Below are 26,045 nucleotides of genomic sequence, written 5' to 3' on the forward strand. Positions count from 1 at the left end.
AACATCACCTAAGCTACACTAAGAACACCAACACCTGTTTAAAATACATTTATAAGCACAAACTAAAGAATTTTTTTTTCATTCCATACTAAAAAGAACCATCATAATAACTAACTACAAATTATGGTCAGGTGAAAATTAAAGTTATCCCATCTGTTCTTGGAAAACAGTAAAATCATACAATTCATACAGAGTAGGAGTTGACCAAGCAACTGTTGAAAAATATTTATACGAGTTGCTCTGTCCTGTAGAAAATGTTTCACAAATAATTCATCTGTTCTTGAATGTATCGTTTAACTCACCTCTGGTGGCCAAATCCATTGGAAGCTGAAATTACACAATGCTTGTTGATGACAGGATTAGTTTGACAGAAAATGATGCCAGGGAATGACTTGCTAGGTTCAGAGCTGGAAACTTGAGGAGATGAGACTAACTGAGCCGTGACAGCTTGATTCTGATGATCGGTGGAAACCACTGTGCACACTGGCTGGTTAGAATGGAGGAATGTTCTCAAGTTTGTGGTAGAGGTAGCAGGAAGAATGTTTGATTCTCCTAAAATAAAACTTCATTACATTGGATTTCATCTATTTCAGAACTTAATACAATCCTGTATGTAAACAATCTTCAATGTATCATTTACTTAAAAACTGTTAGGTGTGAAGTTCAATACACTTCGATACATGTATTTTTAAGGTGGCTGGTATGGATATAAGAACTTTAATTAAAATAAAGTACAGAACAACCTTTTGACCTCCTCAGGCCAACTTAGTTGTTTGTTGTTGTTTTTTGTTTGTTTTTTTGTCATCGCGAACCTCAGATACACCCTTGTTCGTATACAGCGATATGCGACAACCTTTTGACCTCCTCAGGCCAACTTCGGTTTTTTTGTCATTATGGACCTCAAATACACCCCTGTTCATATACAGACATATACAACAACATTTAAGTTAAACCTTTTTAAAAACTTTGTTCTACTGTCAACTTATACAGTACTGTATCTTACACACTTACATAAAACCTAAGTACAAAGAGATAATCACAATTCTCAATCTACTTTTTAAATTATGTACACATGGTATTATTTTTAATATAACAAATTACAATTAACTGGCTGACCTGAGAATCATTATTCCTAAAATAATTATAAGTTTCATGTAAATATAACTCTCACGTACTAAACAAATATACATTACAGACAGTGATTGCACAATCAGATAGCAATAAAGTCAATAATTATAAATACACTGATATTAGGGAAGAGTTGGTGCTACTATAGCAAATAGTCTACAAAGATGTGTACATTATGGCATACAGTCTACACAGATATTATCATAACCACTGTTTTCACGATTCACTAAAACAATTTCTTGCTAAGTGACTTACACCTATCCATGTTTTCATTGAGCAAATAATTTAATGTTTTTTTTTTTGAACAACCACCTTAAATTTAGGTAATAAAACTGTGCTAGCTTTGGTTGTTGGAGCTTACTTCATTCCGACTGTATTTGCATCAAAAATGTCATGTAATTTTTTTTTGTACTTTATCAACTTAAAAGCATTATTTGAAATTACTGACATCAACTGTAAATAAATTAAAATCAAAACAGTGATGATGCTAGTAACTGTGTAGACCACATACTGTAGTAGCACCAAAAAGTATTTTACAAACATGTTAATCACAGGACAAAGATTATTTCCAGGTTTACTGAGATAGTGTACTTTTTACTTCCAAGTAGAATAGGTCATTATAAATGAACAATGTCCAGCCTCTTAGTTTACAATGGAGGACTTTCAGTCAACTATAGTTACAGTTAAACAGTATTACAGGACTAAAAAAGTAGCAAGAAAAATAGAAATTGCTAAATCTTACGCTGCTCCTGTGGCTGTCGACACTGACTCAAGTTCCGAGTCACTGTACTTCCAGTGTCTCCAGAAGTTGGCACGCTACCTCCAGGTAAAGCCACTGTAGTTACGACTGTCGAAGAAATCTGGGAATTGGTTATTGGAATAGCTACAGCAGTTGCTACTGTAGGGAGAACAGCCTGCTGGTGATGCATTAGTGACTGTTGGTGCTGCAGCTGGAGTTTAGATCTGGAACAAAGGTTTATCTACCATTTATTAACTATTATTTGTTTGTTTCTCTGTGACAATAATATAGGGTCTTCAGAAAAAGACTTACTAGTTTTATTCATATTTCTCTATTCAAATACCTCACAGTTTTAATTTCGATGTCAAATACATGATAACAGAGAAGTCACATGAAAACAGTAACAATATTTGAACCACAAATAAATTCTTCCAGAACTTCAACCACAGTTTCTTGACTGATTTCACAGCAGCTCCAACTTCAACTAAGGAGCAGAACAGTACAGTCAAAACTTCACATTGCACTCTTTGACATCAAAATCAAGTGTAAAAAAAGATATTTCAGCATATAAATATAATTAAAACTAGAACATCTCTTTCTGAAGACCACAGTTTCCCACAATTGTATATGTTAATTGAAATTAATAACCTATACAATTTAATATATACATTTACCTATTTCAACTGATACACACCTTAAATACGAGATTCATAAGTCCATTTTACAAGGACAAATACATAACTCAGACAGTTACTCATAAATTTCACAAAAACAATTAACTGATCAGATTAAATGAGGGTCTGTCACTTCTGGCTGCCATACGATCACAGATGTTGCCATCTGACTACATCCATCAAAATAAAAATTTAGTCACTCAACAAGATGAGTCTTAAAAGCTTGTTACATTGTTTTAGAAGAACACCTACGTGACTGGATGCAAGATTAGGTTGAAATCACAAGGAATCATTTATGTATAATTCAGCATTTTTTTATATCATTATTATATTTATTTATTTATTTACAAAATGATCAATTCTCTTTCAGCTTATTGTTCTTTATATATAATGCTATCAAAAAGAATCAGAAAACAAATTGCACATTTCCCTTTCATTCCCATTGTAAGTGCAGCTGAGTAAATTAAACATAACAGATAAATTAAGTCTGAATATCTTACTTCTGTAGCTCCCACTGCAACTCCTGGATTTTTCTTTGTTGAATCTTCACAATGTCTTCATTTGTTATATTGTTCCCAACATCTAATGAAGAGTTGTCCACCTCCATCGGTACAACAGAAGCAGGAGAAGATAATGATGCCTGTTCCACGCTAGCTGGTGAGTTGTAGAGGGTCAGGGAAGTTTCTGGACTTGATAACACTGAGAGGGAGGTGTCCATAGCAACTACTGGAGAAATTGGAGCCAGGTCATTGTCTGGACTTTGCTGGGGAATTGTTGATATAGTATCTAGGATAATACCCCCAACACTTATTGGCAAAGATGGAGCACTGTTACTTCTTGTGGCAAGAACTTCTACTGGAGCAGACGTTGTCATCTGAGAGCTTCCATCAAAATACGACTTAAGTCGCTCAATAAGATGAGGCTTGGACCCCGACACAGGGAGGTTTCGTCTCTTAAGTTCTGCTTTCAGGTCACTCACTGGTGTAGATAAAACACGCATTATTTTGGGAATCATTGACTAAATTAACTGATTCTAGAAAATGATAAAAGAATAATGGGAAAAAATATTCCATTCCTCAAAATCATGTTCCACCTAAAAGTAAACTTTATGTGTACATTTCATGGAAGTACACAGACAATCAATATAATGTTTGACTTCTTTTGTACTTTAAAATGTCAGACACTAAAAATTTCAAAGTAGTGAATAGTATTTGTTCTCATTGCACTTGATTCACTATTATTAGCATAATGCTGAACAAAAATTATCTGATAAATGTATACCCACCTTTCATTTCCTCTAACTTGGTTAGTGACTGTTGGTTAGAAGGATTATTTTCTTGAATGGAAGTATGCCCACTGGTCAGAAACTGAGTTTGATCTTCATGTGGTTTCTATTACAGAGGAAATAAGATATAGTGAGAAAAGGGATATAGTGTGATAATACAACAAATCAATAAACGACAGCTTGGGAAATGGACATAATTTGTTAAAAATAAATTACACTCAATGAGAACAAATGATAACCTAAGAAGGAAATATAATTCATACAAATAGAAATTTATGAGGAAAACAAATTATAATTTACAAAAGATGAAACAATTAGTGTTGAGAGGCTGAGCAGACAACTTTATTTTTCAAAATAAATGTTTCAGAGAATAAACCATTACTTGTGCCGAGGAGAGAACAATCTGGGGGTACTTCTGCTTCCACTCAAGTTGCCACTGCAAGAACAGCTGTTGCTGTTGGAGCAATAATTCATAAGAGTTTTCAGAATTAGCTGGCAATGTGGCTGGTGGTTTCTGAGCACTAGGTGGACCCTAAACCAGAACATTAGTTTTTCTGAATTTTTCTCTTCATCAATTACACCCTGTAATTTGTCTTTTTTTTTTTTTTTTCAGATAAAATACACATGAAAGAAGCATTTAGAATATAGACTTATTAAAAGTTTAGCAAATCAGTTCTTAATTATTTAAGATAATATACATTTATTTATATCTTGTCTGAGTAATGACTTCAAACTTTGTTTCACAACCACAAATAAAGAGGCAGACACAAAATGCTATACCTTGTACTCGTGAAATTTAATAGTCTTTGTCTTAGGTTGAATTTTAGACTTTGACTTCTTACGGCTTCTGCTGGAACTACTAGTGCCTCCACTCAGCTCTCGGGTCTGAGCGTGATCTTGACCAGTAATGGCTGTGCTTGCCTGAGAGGGAGATTTGACCTGGCTGGCTGGTGGACTTAAGGTCTGACTCCATGCTGGGGATGAAACTGAGCTTGGAGGTGAGGAGAAAGATGCTGTCCGAGTGTCAGTGTAAGAGCTAGGAGATTCCAAAACTGGAATAGGGGAAGTCCGTCTAGTCTCGATGGATGTAAAACTATGAAAAAAAATAAGCTACAACTGAATTTTGATTTAAGAACAACCAAAATTTAAAAGTTCAATGCTTGTATACAGAAAAATAGTTTAGGTGTCTTAGAAAAAAAGAAACACAACAACTACTACACCGTCTTGCAACCAGACATAAATTGACATATTATGTCAAAATACTCCTTCATCAAGCATTTTCCAAACTAACCTTTGAAATAAAGAATTTATTACCGTTTAATTTACAGATTCATCAATCATCAATTACAAAGTTAACAAAGATAACTGTAGGTCCATGAAGTATGAATCTGGAATTTTTATTGTGCCTTATGAAGGTAAACTTAAGTTATCTAGTTCAGAAATAACTTATCAGATAATTTTAAAGTTAAATCAAATATTTTCTTGTCTTTACTTGAATTAAGTCACAGGAAAGGTAGCCACTAAGAAATTTTTTCTAACCTCCTAAGACACTAATCACCATGTTTGTAACTCTTCTGACTAGTCTTAGAGTAAGTATTATATACAATCACAGCCATAGCCTAATAGTGCCAAAGACTAGTCACAAAACCATATTCCTACCTATGCTGCGACTGGTCATTCACATCCTGAAGAGGAGATAAGGCTCCTTCACTACTATTGTCTTCTTCCAACACAAATCTTGTTGGTGGGTGCTTGCAAATTTCACCTTCAGATGTTTTTTTGAATGGAATCTGTCCCTCTGTAAGTATTCACAAAGCAAACAAATATTAATTATGCTTACCTCTCAACATTTTATTAGTAGCTAGATTACCAATATCCTGGAAAGAAGTTATGCAAGTTCATGATTAATGAAAGGTTATCTTCGAATATGAAAAGCCGCTTCCCTTCTATGCAATTGCAAGAAAAATTCCCATAAAAATTGTAAAACACAATAAGCAAAACTGTACATTTGTTCATATTTTCTCACAAACCCAACAAACCTTCATGACAAATTTGCAGAAGATCCATCAACAAAGAGCAAAGTAGTGGTAAAAAAAACAAACAAAAAACAACAACCAAAAACACCCATAAAAATGCAAAGCAGAAAATTTTTATGTATTTCCTGGGGGATCCAATGAGCCTCCATACCAAATTAGTGTTACAAAATGCATAAAGACCTATAAAAATATATTGTCTCTTCTGGAATATTATTTTGTATAATTTAAAACATTACAATAAGTTACAGTACACTGGGAATTAACAGAAACTAGGAAACTACCTCCACCACATTACAATGACTTTATATCATTTTTATGTAAACATCAAGTACTAAATTTTTAACACTCAGGCATGAGATAATAATATCTACTTTCAGTGGAAATGTAACATAAAAACACTGCCGTCATCTTTGTTAAAGGCAACCTTTCTCACCTTTCACTAATGTTTACATTTACCACAGTGTCAGATTTCTCAACTTTCACTAATGTTTAGATACAGTACATGACCAACTTTCTCCTTAAATTTTTATATGTACCACAAGATAAAAGTTTGTGACTTTCAGTAATGTTTATATGTATTCAGAGGGCAAAATTGATGTGTCTTGTGCAAAATGTCTCTTAAACGTCATGTTGGTTGCATAAAAACTGAATGTGCATGACTGGTAAAAAAACATATCACATCAGTCTCAATCATTCTATGCTGGATAAAACACCACTGTCACCGACAGACAGTATAAAAACTTATGCACTTTGACCTTACATCAAAATTTTATATTTTCATACCATATGTTTATGAATTTACAGCCCATAATACCATTCAGTGTCCTTTTGTTGTCTATTTACTTGTAGTTCATTTGAACAGTACTTATATGTATATATTGCTCATTAGTAGTTTACGCAAGGCACTGTATAATCTGTTTAAATTTCAACATCCATACATACACAGACATGAAAATACCAAAAGGTGAACAGTAGCTATGTTTTGCCCCTATAAAATGTATTCAAACAGAAGTCTGTATATGTTTCGACTATGACCAAACTTAGATGTGACTAGTTTTTATATGAACAAGATCAAGGTTACAGAAAGTTTACAAATGTCCAAATAATCTACATCTCCTGCCATGTAGACTAATTTTTGACATTGTATTTGCTCTATAACTCAATCAGAAATTACTGTATTTTGATAAAATGTGGTGAACTCATACAGAATATTATTCCTTATTGTTCTTCCAAACATTATTCATGTCCATTGATAACAACAAACATATTTTTGTATTTTTTGAGACCTAAATATGATCAAAGCTTCATAGCAAAAGCATGCACTTTACTGAGTTTCCTTCTAGTTTCATTTTGTGTCTTTTGGCTTCCTTTACTCACATACACGGATATATAACAGGAAGGTGCAGCTTGAAACCTAAGTGTGACCTCTGTAGGATACTGGCTTGTCAACAGAGAAGAAGCAAACTGACTATCAAGAGTCTGGTTGTTAGAATATGCAAGCATCTGTGAGAAAATGTCAAGAGAACTTTTTAAAACTTGCTGGTTCCAGTTATGAAAACATTTATTTGCTCCACAGTACCAAATCACTATTTACACATAATAGCACTTATTACAACTTTTGTCAATGCTTACAATAACATTCACATAAAACACACAGTCACCCTCACCTTTCACTGCCTGTGTTAACATTTCATCAGCTTGAAGAATGTTGCCTTTAATAAGTTCCAAGGGTCCTGGTCGATGAGAAATACGGTCATTCAAGTCATCTGCCAAGTGTGCCTTTTTCAGTTGTCTTTGTTTCTCTTGCAGGCTTCGATCTACCTTGGTGTCTACAGTGTAACAACCACAGTAAAGAAATATTTCTGGATATTAGAAATTTCTATGACATAGTAATAACATATGTAAATGCAGAACAGAAAACATTAAAACGAACATATCTAAATACCAGAAACATTTATATACTGTTACCTTATACCTAAAAATGTACAGCATTTACAGAACAGTCTTTCTGTGTAAGACTGATACTGTAAAATAAGAAACCTTGAAATAACATATATAAATGTAATTATTGAAGCACGCACCTTCCAGAATATGTTGTTGGATGAGTTCTTGTCGTTCTGGTCGTTTCTGAATCTTGCTCTTGAGAAAATCTCCCATCTAGGACAGTTCCATATAAAAATGTAAATCTAGCAACTATATATAAAAGTTGTTCAAGTATTACCTTAATTACAATGAAATATGTTCTTAAATGTGACTGAATAACATTAGAAAGAAATGCTCCAAGTACAAACAACACTATAGGTAGTGAGTAACGTGAATCTTTACACCATTCTGGAGTCTATTGTAATTCAAACACCTTTTATTACAGAGTCCAAGTTTCTCTTTCAGCATATAAAAATACTTTCCAGACAGTGATAACACAATATAACAAATAGATATACTTTATAAAAATGAGTCTTGAAAAGTATAAAACATATACAAATCAGATTGACTTGAATGAAAATAAATACTAAGAAAAAACAATCAATAATATCACTAACTATTTAAAAATAACCATTGTTATCATAACTTGTAGGCAAATCTTGTTACAATTTCAAAGAACATGAAATTCAAAGTGATATTTTTATCTCTATTTCAATTTTTTTTTTTTTAAATCACCAAGTGAAATGTTTTTCATTTTTGAACTAAAAAGGATTTTTCTTATTACTTAGCAGCTACAAAACTCTGTACTAAATTTAATATAAAATATTAAATGAAGCACAACTAAATGTTTGTATTCATAAATACACAAACTTAAGAACTTGTTTAAAATTACCTTTGCTCGCTCCAGCTTCTGACGCTGCTCGTGGAATGCAGGTGGAGTGTTTAAAGCTGGGACAAAAATATCTTATTAAATCGCTGTATCAGTTTATCATAAAAACAAAACTCTCAGACATTATTTCACATCATGCTCAGTATCAAAATGAGTGCACTTGCAGTTAATAAACTAACAGCAAGAAATTCTCATCTGAAAACTTACGTGGCATTATTCCTTGCTCAACTAGCTGATTAATTGGTCTTCGAAGCAGTAGCTTCTTCTGTAAAGCTGTAAGAGGAAAAGTGACAAATGTATTTATTTAGAAGATTGTTTTGATCAAATTAGATACCACACATTGTTAAAAGTTACTGTTCCTCACAGTGTTGTTCCGATATTATCGTTACTCTTATCTTGGTTGCTTACTTTGTACACAGAAGTCAGTAGGGTTAAACAACTTCTAGACTAATGGTTATTTAATACAGAAGAAAAACATCTAACAGGGTAATATTCTCCTTAGAAGTTAGACTAGTAAATAGTGGTTTATGGCTGGATTATAATTATAAATTAATAAAATAGAACTTTCATGATGTTTTACCATTAAAATAGATTTCGAAAACAAAAAAATACCACCACAGAATAGTATCATAAATGAAGCTATAATTCACTGAAGGAAGTAATATCAGCAAAAAAGAAAGAGAAACAACTGCATGTTCACTTACAGGATTATCTAGCTCACGAATAGTGAGCAATTACAAACAACTACATGTTCACTTACAGGATTATCTAACTCACAAATAGTGAACAATTACAAACAACTGCGTGTTCACTTACAGGATTATCTAACTCACAAATAGTGAACAATTACAAACAACTGCGTGTTCACTTACAGGATTATCTAACTCACAAATAGTGAACAATTACAAACAACTGCGTGTTCACTTACAGGATTATCTAACTCACAAATAGTGAACAATTACAAACAACTGCGTGTTCACTTACAGGATTATCTGACTCACAAATAGTGAGCAATTACAAACAACTGCATGTTCACTTGCAGGATTATCTAACTTATGAATAGTGAGCAATTACAAACAACTACATGTTCACTTACAGGATTATCTAACTCACAAATAGTGAACAATTACAAACAACTGCGTGTTCACTTACAGGATTATCTAACTCACAATTAGTGAAGAATTACAAACACCTACATGTTCACTTACAGGATTATCTAACTCACAAATAGTGAACAATTACAAACAACTGCGTGTTCACTTACAGGATTATCTAACTCACAATTAGTGAAGAATTACAAACACCTACATGTTCACTTACAGGTTATCTAACTCACATAACGTAAAGGAAGAAACAACAATTGATTTTAAATTATCTCTGTCTTTAAATTACCTTCATAAAACTCTAACTGTCCATACTTAAAGTTATGATTGATTGACTGATTTAGTGTTTTATGGCACAAAGCAGCGAGGCTATCTGCGCCAGACATTCTGTAAGAATGTAAAAAAAATAAAAATAAATAAATAAATGTAGTAATAGACATAAATGGAAATGAAAGTAAAACAAAAAAGTATAAAACCAATGTTGACACCTAGTCTACAATGTTAAGATAGAAGGCAGAGTATAAGAAGTTGTAAGGTATTTACTCTAGCAAAAAGTTAATGATCATAACCCGCCAGGAAGACTAACAGGTAAGTTCAAGAACCACCGTCAATCACCTGAAGTTGGCCTTTCCAGTCCTGGTTCCAGGTTATGTGTCATAGCAGCTATTATCAAAATGTAAAAGAATAAAAGTTTTAATAGACACTCTGCAAAATCGTAATAATGAGTAGCCAAATGTCCAGTAAAAAGGTAAAAGTAAAGTAAGTGTAGTAAAATTTGTAAAAGTAAATGAAGGTAAAAACAAAACAGCAATTAAAAACAGAAAATTGCATAAAACCGATGTTGACATCCAATTTATAAAGTTGTAAAGGACTTCCTGTAGCAGAATGGTAATGATCATAAACCGCCAGGAAGACTAACAGGTATGTATAAAAACCACCGTCAGTCACCTGAAGTTGGTCTTTCCAGTCCTGGTTCCGGGTTATGAGTCAATATGGCCAGTACTAAAAAGTAAAGTAGTAAAAGTGTGAAATGATATGCAGCAAAAGTATAATAACAACTCGCCAGGACGACTAACGAGTAGTTTAAACGGATAGTTCAAACAGTAGCGTTAGACACCTGAAGTTGGCCTTTCCAGTCCTGGTGTCGAGTTATTTAACGTTCTGGCCATTGTCAAATGTCAAATTGAATGAGAGAGATTAAAACTGTAAAAAAGGAACCACAATTAAAAAGGTGTAATGAATAAATATGCAACACTTAAATGAGATTAAAAAGATTAATGGCCATTACAAAATTAAAAACATTATCAAGGTGGACAGAGTCACCATCACTAATAACTCTGTCCAATGTTACAGACTGACCCTGGGAAAAAATATGATTAAAATATTGCCGTCGTTGAGAATTGTAACGATGGCAAGAAAGTAAAACGTGGCTGATAATGATTTGAGTGTTACACAAACTACACATTGGTGCATCAGTTCCAGATAAAAGAAAATGATGAGTTAAAAAACTGTGACCAATGCATAGCCTAGTGAGAACAACTTCCTCCTTCCGAACTTTACGGAAGCTAGATGGCCAAAGTCCAATTTTGAGTTTGATTTGAAAAAGTTTGTTGTCGCGTTGCTCACTCCAAGTGGACTGCCAGCTGGCACGAAGCCGAGCCTTGAAGATAACACCATAGTCCATGTACGGAATAGGCATAGGAGTGATGGTGCTGAAGCAGACATATTTAGCTGCCATGTCTGCAAGCTCGTTCCATGAATACCAACATGGCCTGGTATCCAGAAAAACTGGATTGAAGTAGCTGCTAATGAGAAATGGGCCAGTCGGTTTCGAATATCAGCGAAAATAGGATGTGAGCTAACATGTAGCGATTCCAAGGCAAGTATAGAACTAAGCGAATCAGTATAAATAGTGCAGTTGGAGTACTGCTCAGCTGCAATATGATCCAGGGCAAGAGATATGGCATACAGTTCAGCAGTGAACACAGAAGCTGTAGAAGGGATTCTGCGTGCAACTACTGACCCATAGCAAACCATAGCAGAGCCCACTGAGTTACCTGATTTGGAACCATCTGTATAAATGGGAACTGAATAATTGTTTGAAAGATATTCATTGAATAAAAGACGGCACTTCCAATCTGGAGTATCTGCCTTTTTTAGGTGACTGAAAAAAAGGTCACATTTGGGGGCTGTAATAAGCCATGGTGGGATGGGCTGACCTGTGGAATCTGCAATGTTATCCAAGGACAGACCCAATTCATCCAATTGCTCCCGGATGTGAAGGCCAAACGGAGCAATGACAGATCGTCTGTTCTGAAAAAAGTATTGCCCACCGAGGAAGGAAAACACATTTCCAGGTGGGATGCTTTGGTAAGGAATGAAGTTTCGAAGTATATTGTAAAGATAGTTGCAAACGGCGAAGGTGTAGAGAAGGTTCACGAGATTCAATGTATATACTTTGAACTGGAGAGGTACGGAAAGCCCCAGTGCAGAGTCGAAGTCCTTGGTGATGAATGGGATCCAGCATCTTTAAGGCCAAGGGTCTGGCAGAGCCATAGACCATTGATCCATAATCGAGTTTCGATCTAATAAGAGCACGATATACCTTTAACATTGAACAGCGATCTGTCCCCCAACTGGTAGAAGAGAGAACACGGAGGATGTTCAGTGCTCTTGTGCATTTGACCCGAAGCTGCTTTAAGTGTGGTATAAAGATAAGCCCCAAGAACTTGGTCTCCGGGACCACTGGCAGCAAAACTTCACCGAAGTTCAGGATCAGGGTGAATATCCCGTCGACAGCAAAAGTGCATGCATACAGTTTTGGAGAGAGAGAAATTAAAGCCGTTCACCAGAGTCCACTTCCGTACACAATTGAGGGCAGTTTGTAGTTGCCGCTCAATATATCTCATGTTTGACGACTGACATGAGATGTGAAAGTCGTCAACATACAGCCCATTCGCAACAGTGAGAGGGAGTTGTTCAGTGATGGCATTTATCTTTATACTGAAGAGTGTAACACTCAATACACAGCCTTGTGGGACTCCAAGTTCCTGTACAAAAGAACGGGGAAAGTGTCGAACCCACACGAACTTGGAATCTCCTGTCCATTAAAAAATTTTTAATAAACATGGGTAGATGGCCAAGTATCCCATATGTATGGAGGTCTCGCAAAACGCCATACCTCCATGTTGTGTCGTAAGCCTTCTCTATGTCAAAGAATATTGATACAAGATGTTGGCAGTTAAGAAAGGCTTCTCTGATAGATGTTTCAAGGCAATTAGGTGGTCTGTGGTGGAGTGCTGTCGACGGAACCCACACTGGGTGGCGAGAGGAGGTTGTTTGATTCAAGGAACCAAACAAGACGAGCATTAACCATCCTTTCTAATGTCTTACAGAGACAGCTCGTCAAAGCAATTGGACGGTAGTTTGAAGGAATCTTGGGATCTTTCCCTGGCTTAGAGAAAGGTAAAATAATAGCCTGGCACCAGGCATCAGGAAAAACATTCTCCTGCCAGATCTGGTTGAAAACAATCAGAAGGACATCAAGAGAAGCAGGAGATAGATGGTGCAGCATGTCATAATGAATATCATCAGGTCCAACAAACGTACTGGCAGACCGATGAAGGGCCATTTTTAGTTCCATCAGGGTAAAGGGACAATTATAGTCAAAGAAACAGTCAGTTCTAAAGGAAAGAGGTGATCACTCTGCCCGAGTCTTGATGGCCAGGAAGGTGGAGGAACAAGCAGAAGTGCTAGATACCCGGCAAAAGCTTTCATCTAGAGTGTTAGCGATGTTCAGAACATCAGTCACCTCCTGACCATCAGAAAGTAAGATCGAGAGGGGGACAGAATTGTAGTGCCCATTAACCTTTCGAATCCTGTCCCATATGATCTTGGAACTGGTGGTAGAAGATATGCTGGTTGTGAACTTAATCCAAGATTCCTTCTGGCTTTGACGTCTTACCCACCTAGCATGTGCACGAGCCCGTTGGAAAGCAACCCGGTTTGAAAGTGTGGGATATCTACGAAAAGTATCCCAGGCCCGCTTTTGAGCCTTCCGTGCTAAGTGGCAAGCAGGATTCCACCACGGACGAGGATATCGTGGAAAACGTATCGAGGTTTTAGGAATACACTGAGCAGCTGCATGTGTAATACAGTCAGTTACCGCTGCTACACAGTCGTCTATTGATGGCTGATTTATGATTGCAGGATCAATTTCTGCGAGAGCAGTGAAAGTGTACCAGTCTGCCTGATCCAGCTTCCACCGGGGCACGCGGGTAGGGTGGCATCGACCACGGCCAGTCTCTCTCAAAAGGATCACTGCCTAGTGGATTACTGTCAACCCTCCATGAAAAATGGGAGAATAATGAAGGGGAGCAAACTGAGAGATCAATAGCGGTAAAGGACTGACTAGGTGCATGAAAGTAAGTGGAAGAACCAGTATTGAAAAGAGAAAGATTGTGATCAGAGAGCATCCGCTCTACAGATCGCCCCTCCCATCAATAATAGCACTTCCCAGAGGGGATGATGTCCATTAAAATCCCTAGGATTAGAAATGGAGATGGCAACTGTTCAACAAGAGCATCAAGATCTGATTGATCATATGTCTCTCCAGGGGACAGGTACAGAGAATAAACAGTGATGGTATGACCCAAGGAAACACGGATGGTTACAGCCTCCAAGGGTGTGTTGAGTGACAAAGACAGGGTGGGCACGTGTTGATCAACCAACAGTGCCACCCCTCCATGTACTCGACCATCACACAACCTGTCATTTCTGAACAGAGAAAACTGCCGAATGGAGACAGTATCAGCAGTTTTGAGAAATGTTTCTTGTAAAGAAAGACAAACAGGATGGTAGGAAGCAATCAGCGTTTTGATATCATCCAGATTAGAACGTAAACCTCGACAGTTCCATTGTATCAAGGTGGCCATTTTTAAGAATGGGTAGGTGAAGTGGCTGGAGAACCCTTCGGTTTACGACCACATCTTTTTTCTTTACTGTCTTTATTCGGAGGAGGTCTATCAACCTCCATGGATCCTGCTCTGGGTCGGGTGGGCAGGTTTTTGTTATTGGAAGGGGAATCCAGTGACTGAGGACGCGAACGAATAATTGTTTTGCATCATGGGGTTGGAGAAAAAGATGTATCAGAAGAAATGCTTGTATTTGAAACTGAAGGGCGTGGATCTTGAGGTTTGTTGGAAGGTATGGGAGGAACAGAGATGGGCGTGGAAGTCGATTCATCAACCTTTTTAACCACGGAGGTCAAAAGGCTTTTCATTTGTTTTGAAAATGATTCTCTTGGAGGCACAGAGAGATCTGTCTGCACTCCCACTGTAGTTGTGGAATGAAGTGCAGCAGCATATGTCCGAGATGGAGTTGTGGACAGCAATTTCCGAGCCTCAGGATAACTAATGTTATGTGTCGTTTTCAAACGCTGCAGCTCTTTTTCCTCCAACCATTTTGGGCAAGAATGAAAGTAAGAGGGGTGAGAACCATTGCAGTTTACGCAATGTGGGTTCATGTCACAGTCATAGGCATCGTGGTCCTTGCCTCCACAACGAACACATGTCAGGGAACCATGACAAGATGTCTTTGAGTGGCTGAATCTCTGACATTGGAAACATCGAAGAGGGTTTGGTATGTATGGCCGAACCCTGCAAATAAGATAACCTGCCTTGATGGTGGCAGGTGCACATGGTGAAGTAAATGTTAAAACAAGGGTATTTATTGGCAGTGTAACTCCATCTTTGCGAGTGGAGATGCGCCTCACTGCAGAAACTCCTTGAGTGGAGAGACCAGCAAGAATCTCTGACTCAGGAACGTTCTTCAAATCCCTTTCAACAATAACTCCTCGTGAAGAATTCAAGGTAGCATGGGGTGTAACCTCAATAGGTATATCCCCAATTGCCTTTGAATTCAAGAGGAGTTCACTGTGTTGGGATGTGGATGTTTCAACCAATATGTCACCAGATCGAAGTTTCTTTACTGACTTTGGAGAGCAAGCAAGTCCCTGTTGAATAAAAAAAGGGGACATTTGCCCTAAAGGTTTTTCCGGAAGAGAATGTAATATGAGAAAATGAGGTACGTGTGTTACTGATGTTGAAGATTGCTGTTCTGAGTATTCAAGGCGTGGTCGCTACCCATTGACTGTTTTTTACAATTTTATTTAAATTTTTTGGAGGATCCATAGGAAAAGAAAAAATTCGGTACCCACTGACCCCACCCACCATGGAGCCCTACAAGGGGACCCACTACAAAGTTATGCAGCAACGCCAGGGTTTCGTGAGCACTATACCCAAACACCAGCATCAGGCACAATGTCCACAACACCCGTTGAGAACTTCCAACACTGGTATTTGGTTGACTCTAGCCCAAGTGGACCAGCTGATTGACCCAAGGGTGGCCACCCAAGGGTGGCCACCCAAAGGCCGCCCGTCTACAGGAATTCGAGGCCAAAGTGGTGTGTTAGGGTTGGACCCCTCAACCACCAGGATCCTCTCCTCCCCTTCACGGGTCGCCACACACGGCAAACACATGGGTGGATGTTTAGATCCCAGAGAAGGTAACCAGATAGAACAGAACCTTCCCTGGGAGGTCCCCTCACCACGTACAGGAATTCACACCGAGGGGAAAGTTATGATATACAGTGAATTGTTGTTTTTGTGAACTAGAAACTAATGTAAATGAATAGTTTTCACATGAAGAATGAGTTACAGAAAGGAATTCCAAAGACATTACTTGCATTAGAAAGTCTTAGTCACTCAAATGTCAAAGTCCATTAAATGTTTGAAGATACTCTAAGCAGTAACAGGCATGGTTATTTATAAATAATGTGAATGTGTATGAACAAGTAGTAACCTAAAGAATACTTACATTTTGGAAATATATTTCTACCAATTTGAACATGATATATAACAGAACAAAAATGTATAATTTTACTTTGTATAACTGGTTAAATACATAAAAACAGCAGACAAATTTAGCTGCTATAGCAGGAACTATCACTGGTAAGATATTAAACCACACATAAGCATTGAATCAAGATAAACATACATTCCTTGTTCTTATCCATGGACTTTTGAAGTGATCCTTCATCTACTTCAGCCATCCCAGTGGGGTTAACAGATGAAACTATCCAATCTTCCATTCTGTGCACCAATCAATCAATTGGAACACTGACTGTTGTGCAGTGTAAGTTCTATGTTGCAGTCCTGTAAAATGATGAATCTAAGTGAATGTCTGCAGAAGGTTAAGAAGAGACTGAAACTGAAACTAATACACACAAAACCACTGCAGTGTTTGTTAGTTACATGTACTTCACTTCAAACATAAGTATCCAATCTATAGTAGATGTACATGTCAGAACATGTATAAAAACTTAAAAACTACAAAAATCATTACACACGATTCTATAAAATAATGTAGGTACAATGATAAAATAATAACTTTCAATAAGAATAATCTATGTATTTATAGAAAAATTTAACCTGGCAATCAATAAAGTTAACTAAATATACTTTTTATTCATGTCTATATTTATAAACATTAAACTGCATTGTGTCATCAGTGAAGAACTATCACTGTAAATGGTACATTTGGTCATAATCCCAATAATACCTCATGAGGTTTAGCCACCTCAGGAAGGATTCAGGTTAATACTATATACAAATTATAGACAAACTGCAAAATGTCCTGGCATGGCCAGGTGGTTCAAGCACTCGAATAGTAATTCGAGGGACACAGGTTTGAATCCTCATCACACCAAACATGCTTGTCCTTTCAGCCATGGGGGTGTTATAAGGTGACGGTCAATCCTACTATTCATTGGTGAAACAGTAGCTCAAGAGTTGGCAGTGGGTGGTGATGACTAGCTGCCATCCCTCTAGTTTTAAACTGCAGGAAATTTGAAACAAACCAAACTGCAAAACAAATCTTTATTTTTGTGACGAGGTTTTTACTATAACAAACACTATATTTGATGGCTTTTATATATTCTGTTTATTATATTTATCACTTGTGTATTTTATAGTGGTATAGTAAAGACATTTGGTTCTAGAATATTTTTTCTTTACTGTTGTACGATTTGCTGGATGTTTTCACAAAATACAAAAAAAGTGAAATACCTGGAATATTTTATTTTATAAACTTTAAAATAATTTTGTTCTGGTTTACTTTAAACAGTGTCACATGAAAGTAAATTTTGATACACTAAATTTTCCACAGTACAGTATATTTTTTGTTTCTTTGCTGCCCTCTATATTTATTGCAGAAAGTTAAAAATCCTTGTGTAATTTGTTCTCATACAATAAAAACTGCATTGCTGTCCTTTCCAGATCTCAAAGAAGCAAGCAGGCAAAAACTTCTCATAAAGTACATTTATGTAAATGATAAAACAATTAGTAAACATATCCACAGCTCCCACACTCTGAGATTATACAAATAAAAAAAACCCATTCTATTGAAATAATGAAAGGAAACTGTCTCATATTAAGTCATTAAACTATTTTAGTTTATGAAATAAGGAACATTTCTCATATGATAAATTATAAAAAGGTATGCAAGTCTCAATGAAGTAAACAAAAAAAAAAGAAAACTCTTGTGAAGAATTTGTAGGAATCATAAAAGTACCATTTCAGTGAGGTGAGAAAACTTAGAAATCATACAACAGGTCTCAGGTATCCATAAGGGAAAAAATTAATTAGAAGTTTATATAAATCAAAATAAATATCTCGCATTCATATGAATAATAAATCTACCGAATAAGTTATGTAAAGAGAACAACAAGAGCCAATGTGAAATGAAACTATCACTACTTTGAAAACAATTTAGTATACAAAGAATGCTAGGTTGCCTAAGAAGTATCAATACAAACATGTATCTACAAACTTAAACAGAGACTAATCTTGAAAAGTGCCAGTTCAATGAAAAATACCTCCAAATCATATAACCATTCCCTTTCTAATAATTTTTCTGCTTGTTTTACAATATCGATTAATAAAATGGCATGTACAAGATCCATCTGCTACTTACGTTACTGATGGTTTTGTTTCCTTATGTTAACATAATGACTCTTTGTTCTAAAATATACATTTACCATTTAGCAACTGGTTAGGGTTCAAAAGCCACGTCATCACGTTTGTTGACTTATTCAAAATTTTATTGAACTACTATTTTGTGAAATTCTGTAAGTTCAGAATTAAATTGAAGATCATAATTCAAACTTAATATTATATATGAGTTAATTTATTAAGTGAAAAGTAAATATCAAAAGAACATATCCAAACATTGACTTTAGTGGTATGTTGAGTGCAGCACTGTTTAAAATTAGATGTTTATAATATCAAAATATTACATCTATAATTTCAAACAAATTAGGAACTCAAATTAATAAAATTATCCAGCTAGAATATAAAATAATAACCTCATATCTTTTTATTTTGCCAAAATATCACTTAATACCGAATAAAATACGGTGGTCCCATTCAACTTTTCCATTTTTTGAAAGGTTCCTTACATACTCTTACTATGTGAATAACCAATAAACGGCTTAGAATGTCTACAGAGGTTTTCTCAGCTATTGTAATCTTTGAAAAAGCTACTGCATTTTTTGATCTAAGTTTTCAATGAAGTAGGTTGTGTCTTTAGTCTGCTTGAAGTTTCATACTTTTTAAAATTTAAATAAATCTTAGTTACTAAAAACTTAATAAATTAGTGTAATTCTATATTAGTGTAGTTATTTACAACTTTTTGTGGTTATTCAACTGTATATGTAAAATGTTAAAATTTTTTGATATCCTCCACATGCAAAATTTAAAAAGGCTTAGCAACCTTTGTCCAGCAACAGAATACAAAGGTTGAAGCAGGAAAAGATAATTGTTTGCTTTACCTCTCGATTTATTGTTCTATATTTTAAGCAAATTAAATTTAATAATTTACTTTTAAATAGTAATAATCTATATATTAATCGAAATGTGACTGTTTATTACAAAATACTAATCCACTAAAACACAACCAAGATGGGGAAGACTAAAGATCAGTTACTGAATATGTAACACTAGTGCATGTGCACCACATCAATGTAAGTTATGCCTAGCTAACATTACATGACTGGAAGGTTAATATAATAAAAAATGATAAACATACGTATAAATACATAGCATTAGGAGACTTGAACTAAACATTTGTATTGTTGTGTTATGTTTTCATTCTAGCAAGAAAAAAAAAATATATGCATTTCCTAATTTTTCATGATGATTGACAGACCCCACAAAGTCATAGTATAAAAATAGAATATAAAGCCTTGCTTACAACAAGCATTTGAAATGTATTTTAAGAGGTTTTAGAGATTACATTAATATTTAAGATTTGAGAGATGAAGACAAGTTTAAAAAAATTACCTTTTGAAAATATTGTCAGCAAGAAAACTAGACTACTTTATAAACAAAACCACCTGTTTGAATGTAGCAAAATAATGGAAACTTTGACTTCAGAAGAGCAGAACAAACAATAAATCATCTTTTTCCTATTACTTTATCTAACTTCTTTAACATAGGACTTTACTTGTTCATTAAAATCCTAAACTTATGAAACATAATACCATCAGAAGTTAATTCTAACATGTATTGCTTCAACAATAATTTTGTTATACAAAAGTTTGTTGCAGTACTTCTACAAAACTTTGTTGATTACTGAATCACATGGTTTGTAAATTATTTGACAAAGGACTAATCAAAGTACTTATGATAAAAATACACAAATGCTGATATAATCTCATGGTAGTAACAGTGGGATCACACCTTCTTCTAAACCATTAACCCATACTGTAACCTATACCACTGGCAAACTTTCCTCTCAACTGTTAACTCCTATTGTAACCTGTACCACTGGTTCCAAACTTTGTTGAACTGGAGAAAGCAACAGTAAACAAACATAAGAAGAAAATACAAAAATCAAAATCAGGCTTCAGTCTTCTCTTATAGTTTTTACATGTGAATGTTTGAATTTACGTGACATACCAGCAGTTTCTATGTAATCTTGTTACACAGTTATTTCCTCCTTAATACTAAGATAGTTCAAGCTGCTGAAAGCTTATTCAACATATGACTAATACACACTAAAATTTAAAAATACTAGTGTATAAAAGAAGCTGACAGATAAACTATTACAAATATAAATCACTGACAAGACAGACAAAATTACAGCCAGGTACTTGCAGATGTTTAGTACAAAGAAATTAATTATAATATAGAGATATACTTCGATTCTAGTACAAAGGATTCGAAATCTTTTAAAATGAATTTAACTGATCTTACATACTCAAAAATGATTGAGAGTACATAACCATACATGAAAAGAATTACCTAACAGTGAACACCTAAACAGGAGATTAAAACATGAAGTCCATAACATCTGTCTATAGTTTTGTGGTAAAAACTGTTACGTAATATTTTATTTTAAAAATGCTGCAAAATTATTAAAAAATATTACACAATTGATACATAATAATCATCTTTCACATCAAATTACATTACAATAGCCTTTCTGGGATAATAATGCTAAAAATTTCAGTTATGCCTGGAAGAAATATTTCTCTATTGTCAATTCTCTAACTGAAAGTCAGACCTCTCATAAGTTTATGAAACAGCTGTCAAGTGAGAACTATAATTATTTAGTGAAACCACTAGGTTAATATCATCAAGGTTTAGGCTTACCTTCAAAGTTGAGAATCTCGGCTCAAACACAAAACAAACATCTTGGTTTGCATCATGCAAATATTACTTCTGTTCTAAACATCTACAGCAAATATACACTGGTATTTACTTCAGACATTTCTAATCTAACTTTTCACTGTATACGGCTTTCTTCCTTACCAAAAGTTTAGAGAGAATTAAAACTATGTTTATATCCTGATAACAAATGGCATTCAAGCTGAGCTGCCTACATCCACCAGCATGTTTCTTAAGTGGTAGTTACAGAATATGTGCACCTTCTGGGTGTATTGTAGTTTGTTTTCTTGTTAAAAGATCTTTTTTTTTTTATACTAGGATATCTTCTCTAGCTGACCTCACAATTTATACAGAAAAACACCCCATAAAACTGATATTAGAAATGCAGCTCCAATTATTCAGTTGACACAGATGACTAAGTTGGAAGACAAACTCAGGCTTTCTACAGAACAGAAGCCACAAAAGCTCAAGGAGTAATAAAACTTAGTACAGGTCCATGGACTTGCCTATTACACTTATATAGGAAACAGAATCCACAAGTTTCTGCATGGACTACTATAAGGTGAATGAAATCACAGATAAGGATGCATACCAAATGCTGAGAATGGACTTTACTTTGAATGCTTTATCTAGGTCAAAATTATATTCAACATTGTACCTGATGAGCAGATGATGATAAGTGTACATTGATAATGCTGTTTAACAAAATTTTTACATTTTCTTGTTCCTGGGCAGAAAAGTGTTATTTCTCAATTGCTTATGCCTGAAGTAAATGGAAAAGACCTATTATTCTCTTCAAACTTTGCTTTTGTGACCTAGGTAATGAAATTTTCAAATTTACTCATTTTCCAGAACATTCCAGGTAGATTCAGCACTGAGTAGCTGATAGAGAATTATCTTGAACTGACAAGAATTTTCAAGAAGTTCTAAAATGCTGTAGAACTTGTGATAATTTTCAAAAACCTTATAGCTGGGAGGTTATTGAAGACTTCAAAATAGTGGCATTCCTGATGGGTCTCCAATGAGTCTTTACCAAGTTTCCCTGTTACCTTTGCCTTTGGGACAACAGGGGCACTGCAGAGCACTACAACAGTTATCACTGACCCCAAAGGACTGAGTTCTCTGTGGGGAGGCACAATGTCACGTGTGAGCCACTAGTGGACCTCCAGAAGGTGTTGTTCCCACCATTGCACATAAAACTGGGTCTTATGAAACAATTTGTCACAGCTCTTGATAAAGAATCTACAGCCTTCAAGTATCTACAAGACTTCTTCCTTAAGCTGTCTGAGGCATAGGTCAAAGCAGGTGTCTTCTTTGGACCACAAATAAAGAAAATGTTGGAGTGCACAAAATTTCACAAGAAGGTCAGTAAGAAGGAAAAAAACCTTGGGGCAGCATTGTTGCAGTGGTTTGGGGCTTATTGAGCAATCACAAGGCTGAAAATTAATGTGGAACTGGTTGAGGCTCTGGTGAAGAACTACAGCAAAATGGGCTGCAGGATGTCCCTGAAAATCCAGATCCTTGATGCTAATCTTGATAAATTCAAGAACATAAAAGCATACTCTGAGGAGCAAGGCGAGCATTTCCATCAAGATATACTGGACTCTGAATGCCGCTATCAAGTAGTGCATAATGAAAACATGATGTGATTTACCTTACAGTTGCAAATCTCAAAAAACTATCACTTTTAAAACATTTTTGTATAACTTTAGTATAAATACATGTAAATCTTGATTCATATGTTGCTTTACTCATACCTTACATAAACAAAAATGTGCAAATTTACCTGTTTTTACATAGAAAATGGGTTAATTTCTAAATTTCATTATCCAGGTCACAAAAGCAAAGTTTGAAGGGAATAATGGCCATTTTCTGTACTTTTACAACATAAGCAATTAAGAAATAACACATACTATTAAGGAACAAAATTTGTGTTACATAGTGTAATACAAATGAAGAAAAGTTGGCTTTAAGTTCAAGAAATGAGCTGTAGTAACTTATTAACATTTATGTTTTTTTAAAGAACATTCTACATTTGGACAATTAATGTAGGATGTTCTTTATGGAGTATCCTGTGATGTTTGTTTCTCATCTTCCTGCATGACATCATTACATCAGTGATGCTTGAAATTGGCTAAGAAAAGTACTCAATCAGTTGGGAAATAGACACTTATACCAAATCACAACAAGTGTAAGCTGTTTCGTCAAAAAACAAATGATCAGTGAAGAAGGTACATCTACAATCTCAACCAAGAATCATTAAGTCTGAAATTGGTGAAAACCATAGAAATTACTCAAGGTAAGAGTATTTTTTGGACTTTTCTCCTGTTAATATCATTTTCAAAAATCATTCTTTAAACATACCTCATCCTCTGTGCAAACTGTTAGAAAAACTAAAGTTGATTATTAACAAACTCACAATACAACTAGCAAGTGCATGTGCATTAACAAACCAAACTCTAAAAACACAGATATAAGAAATGTTACAATCTTATAAGTACATGTGATCACCTACTTCACCAAGAAAAAAAAAGGAAATGTACAACTCAGAAAAAAGTACTAAATCTTGTTTAACCCTGAGTCATTTCCATTACTACCAACATGAACAAAAGCTTACACTCCTGACAGTTGAAGTACCAATGCAGAGGCTGATGAATCAGTACAATCTGGAAGGTCAGATAGCCAGGGGCTCCAGAATCTTCAATATTACCCAGATCAAGCTATGGAAATGCTGGTTCATCATCACAGAAATCTCATATAACCAAAGAATATTAATACTGTTGAAAAATAAATAAAAAGAGGTGCATGATAATTAGCATGTCAACCTAAAATGCAACAGTGCAATGTCAAATACAAGACATCCACAGATAAACTAATACAGTCAAACCCTAAACTGAAAACTTGTTACATAAAATGTGCAACTATTAAGTCAATCAAATTACAGAGTTTATAAGGAATGATGAAATATGGCCCCCATAGTGGCTCAATGCAGCCCAGAGATAAAGAATAATTATGTATACAGAAAAAAAAGATGACATTGGAAAGAATAACATACATGCTCCTACTAGGTAGGATGTTAGAAATCTCTAAAAGATTGGGGCAGATCGTATGAACTGTGCTTGCATGCAGAAAATTCCATGAAGAAAACAACACGAGCAACCAGTTCATCATTGGGTTGGAGTACCACCCGAGAGCATTATCACTCAGTAATCTTACATATTATATATACTGTCAACCATGGTGTTTATCTGAGTATTACTCTATCCCGTTTATGATGGCTGTGCTTTCCATACTGTGTTTTAAAAGAAGCATATGGAAGCAAAACTCAACAGTCACTTTTGAAATGATAGAAAAAGTTATGAATAATGTTGATATCAAATTTTGAGAACAATATCATACACAAAATTGTTTGGAACTAATTACACTATCATTTCAAAATGTCATGCGTTTTAAAGAATAAAAATGTGGATTTACCACATGTTACTGTTAAGTGGCTCTTAGCATGACTGAAATGCTTGACAATTACTTTTTGTAATGGATGGTAAAAGTAGGTCAGAGCTTTGACTCCAAATGAAACCAAGAATACAACACAATTAATCTCTTTAAAGTCCATGAAATAAATTGGTAAGTTAACTTAAACCTTCCCATCACTGCAAATAGGTCCTTTTGCTTGTGTAGCGAAAAATGGGACTACGGAACATCACCGACGCCATTCCTGGCATACGAGCACGAAATGAGGCCATGAAACACCATCAATACCATACATGGATTTATTTCAGTTTGCATCAGTCAGTGATAAAATTAAAAGTTATGATGTAAATGATAAGACTGGCAGCACAGTACAACTATATAATCCATGCTGCAAGAGAAGATGGCCTTCAAAATTACTTAGATATTAGTACGACCACTATGGTGTTGTAAAAGAAAGAAAAAAAAAATGATGTGGTTTATAGCATCCACAATGACAGACGTCCTATGGCATTCACAATGATCACCTTTAAAAGAAAGAATGGCCAATTAGAAACTTCAGAGAACACTTCACCTGAGAGAAATAGACCCACCAAAGAGTTAAGTACTGATGTCAAGACCACTTGCACAGCATAAACATGGATGGAAATACCAGTATATGCTCTCAGCCATCTACATGACATCTGTCAGTGAGAAAACAGAAGGTTAAAAAACAAAAGGACATCCTGTTTTAGCACCACAAGGTACTATAAGGAAAACTACCATAATATATGGTGACTGGACAATCTTGGAACAGTGAACCAGTAACTAAATATTTTCTTTTGTGATCAAAATTTTGATTGTACTATTTTTCACAAAAGAAATGATTTTAATATCTTTATTTGTTATTATTATCAATATTTGTTAAAAATTATTTTACTGTCAATGTACAGAAATTTTATTCACCATTGTTTTCCTTGCTAAAAATATTTAATCTATTCAGTTTTTTCTATTGAATGTAAGGGAACTTGGCAGGCTACTAGTCTGTAACTAGCCAGTCTGCTTAGACGGTTGATAAAATTATCATTATAT

General features: G+C 35.1%; 1 protein-coding gene across 6 annotated transcripts in view; it reads right to left on the minus strand.

Moving 5' to 3' along the window:
* The window catches only part of LOC143238632 (uncharacterized), a 53,511-nt gene that overhangs the window by 8,403 nt on the left and 19,063 nt on the right, over positions 1-26,045 (minus strand). For all 6 annotated transcript variants that reach the window (XM_076479022.1, XM_076479023.1, XM_076479026.1 and 3 more), the window contains exons 2-13: positions 16,834-16,991; positions 8,882-8,947; positions 8,678-8,733; positions 7,944-8,019; positions 7,530-7,691; positions 5,486-5,624; positions 4,607-4,919; positions 4,209-4,358; positions 3,827-3,932; positions 3,042-3,519; positions 1,871-2,091; positions 303-552 (exon numbers count right to left, since the gene is read on the minus strand). In XM_076479022.1, coding sequence (XP_076335137.1) covers positions 303-552; positions 1,871-2,091; positions 3,042-3,519; positions 3,827-3,932; positions 4,209-4,358; positions 4,607-4,919; positions 5,486-5,624; positions 7,530-7,691; positions 7,944-8,019; positions 8,678-8,733; positions 8,882-8,947; positions 16,834-16,927 — 2,111 coding nt within the window. In that variant the 5' untranslated portion in view covers positions 16,928-16,991. The remainder of the gene's footprint in view (positions 1-302; positions 553-1,870; positions 2,092-3,041; positions 3,520-3,826; positions 3,933-4,208; positions 4,359-4,606; positions 4,920-5,485; positions 5,625-7,529; positions 7,692-7,943; positions 8,020-8,677; positions 8,734-8,881; positions 8,948-16,833; positions 16,992-26,045) is intronic.

This window comes from Tachypleus tridentatus, chromosome 13 (genome assembly GCF_004210375.1).
Source record: "Tachypleus tridentatus isolate NWPU-2018 chromosome 13, ASM421037v1, whole genome shotgun sequence".
Lineage (NCBI taxonomy): Eukaryota > Metazoa > Arthropoda > Merostomata > Xiphosura > Limulidae > Tachypleus > Tachypleus tridentatus.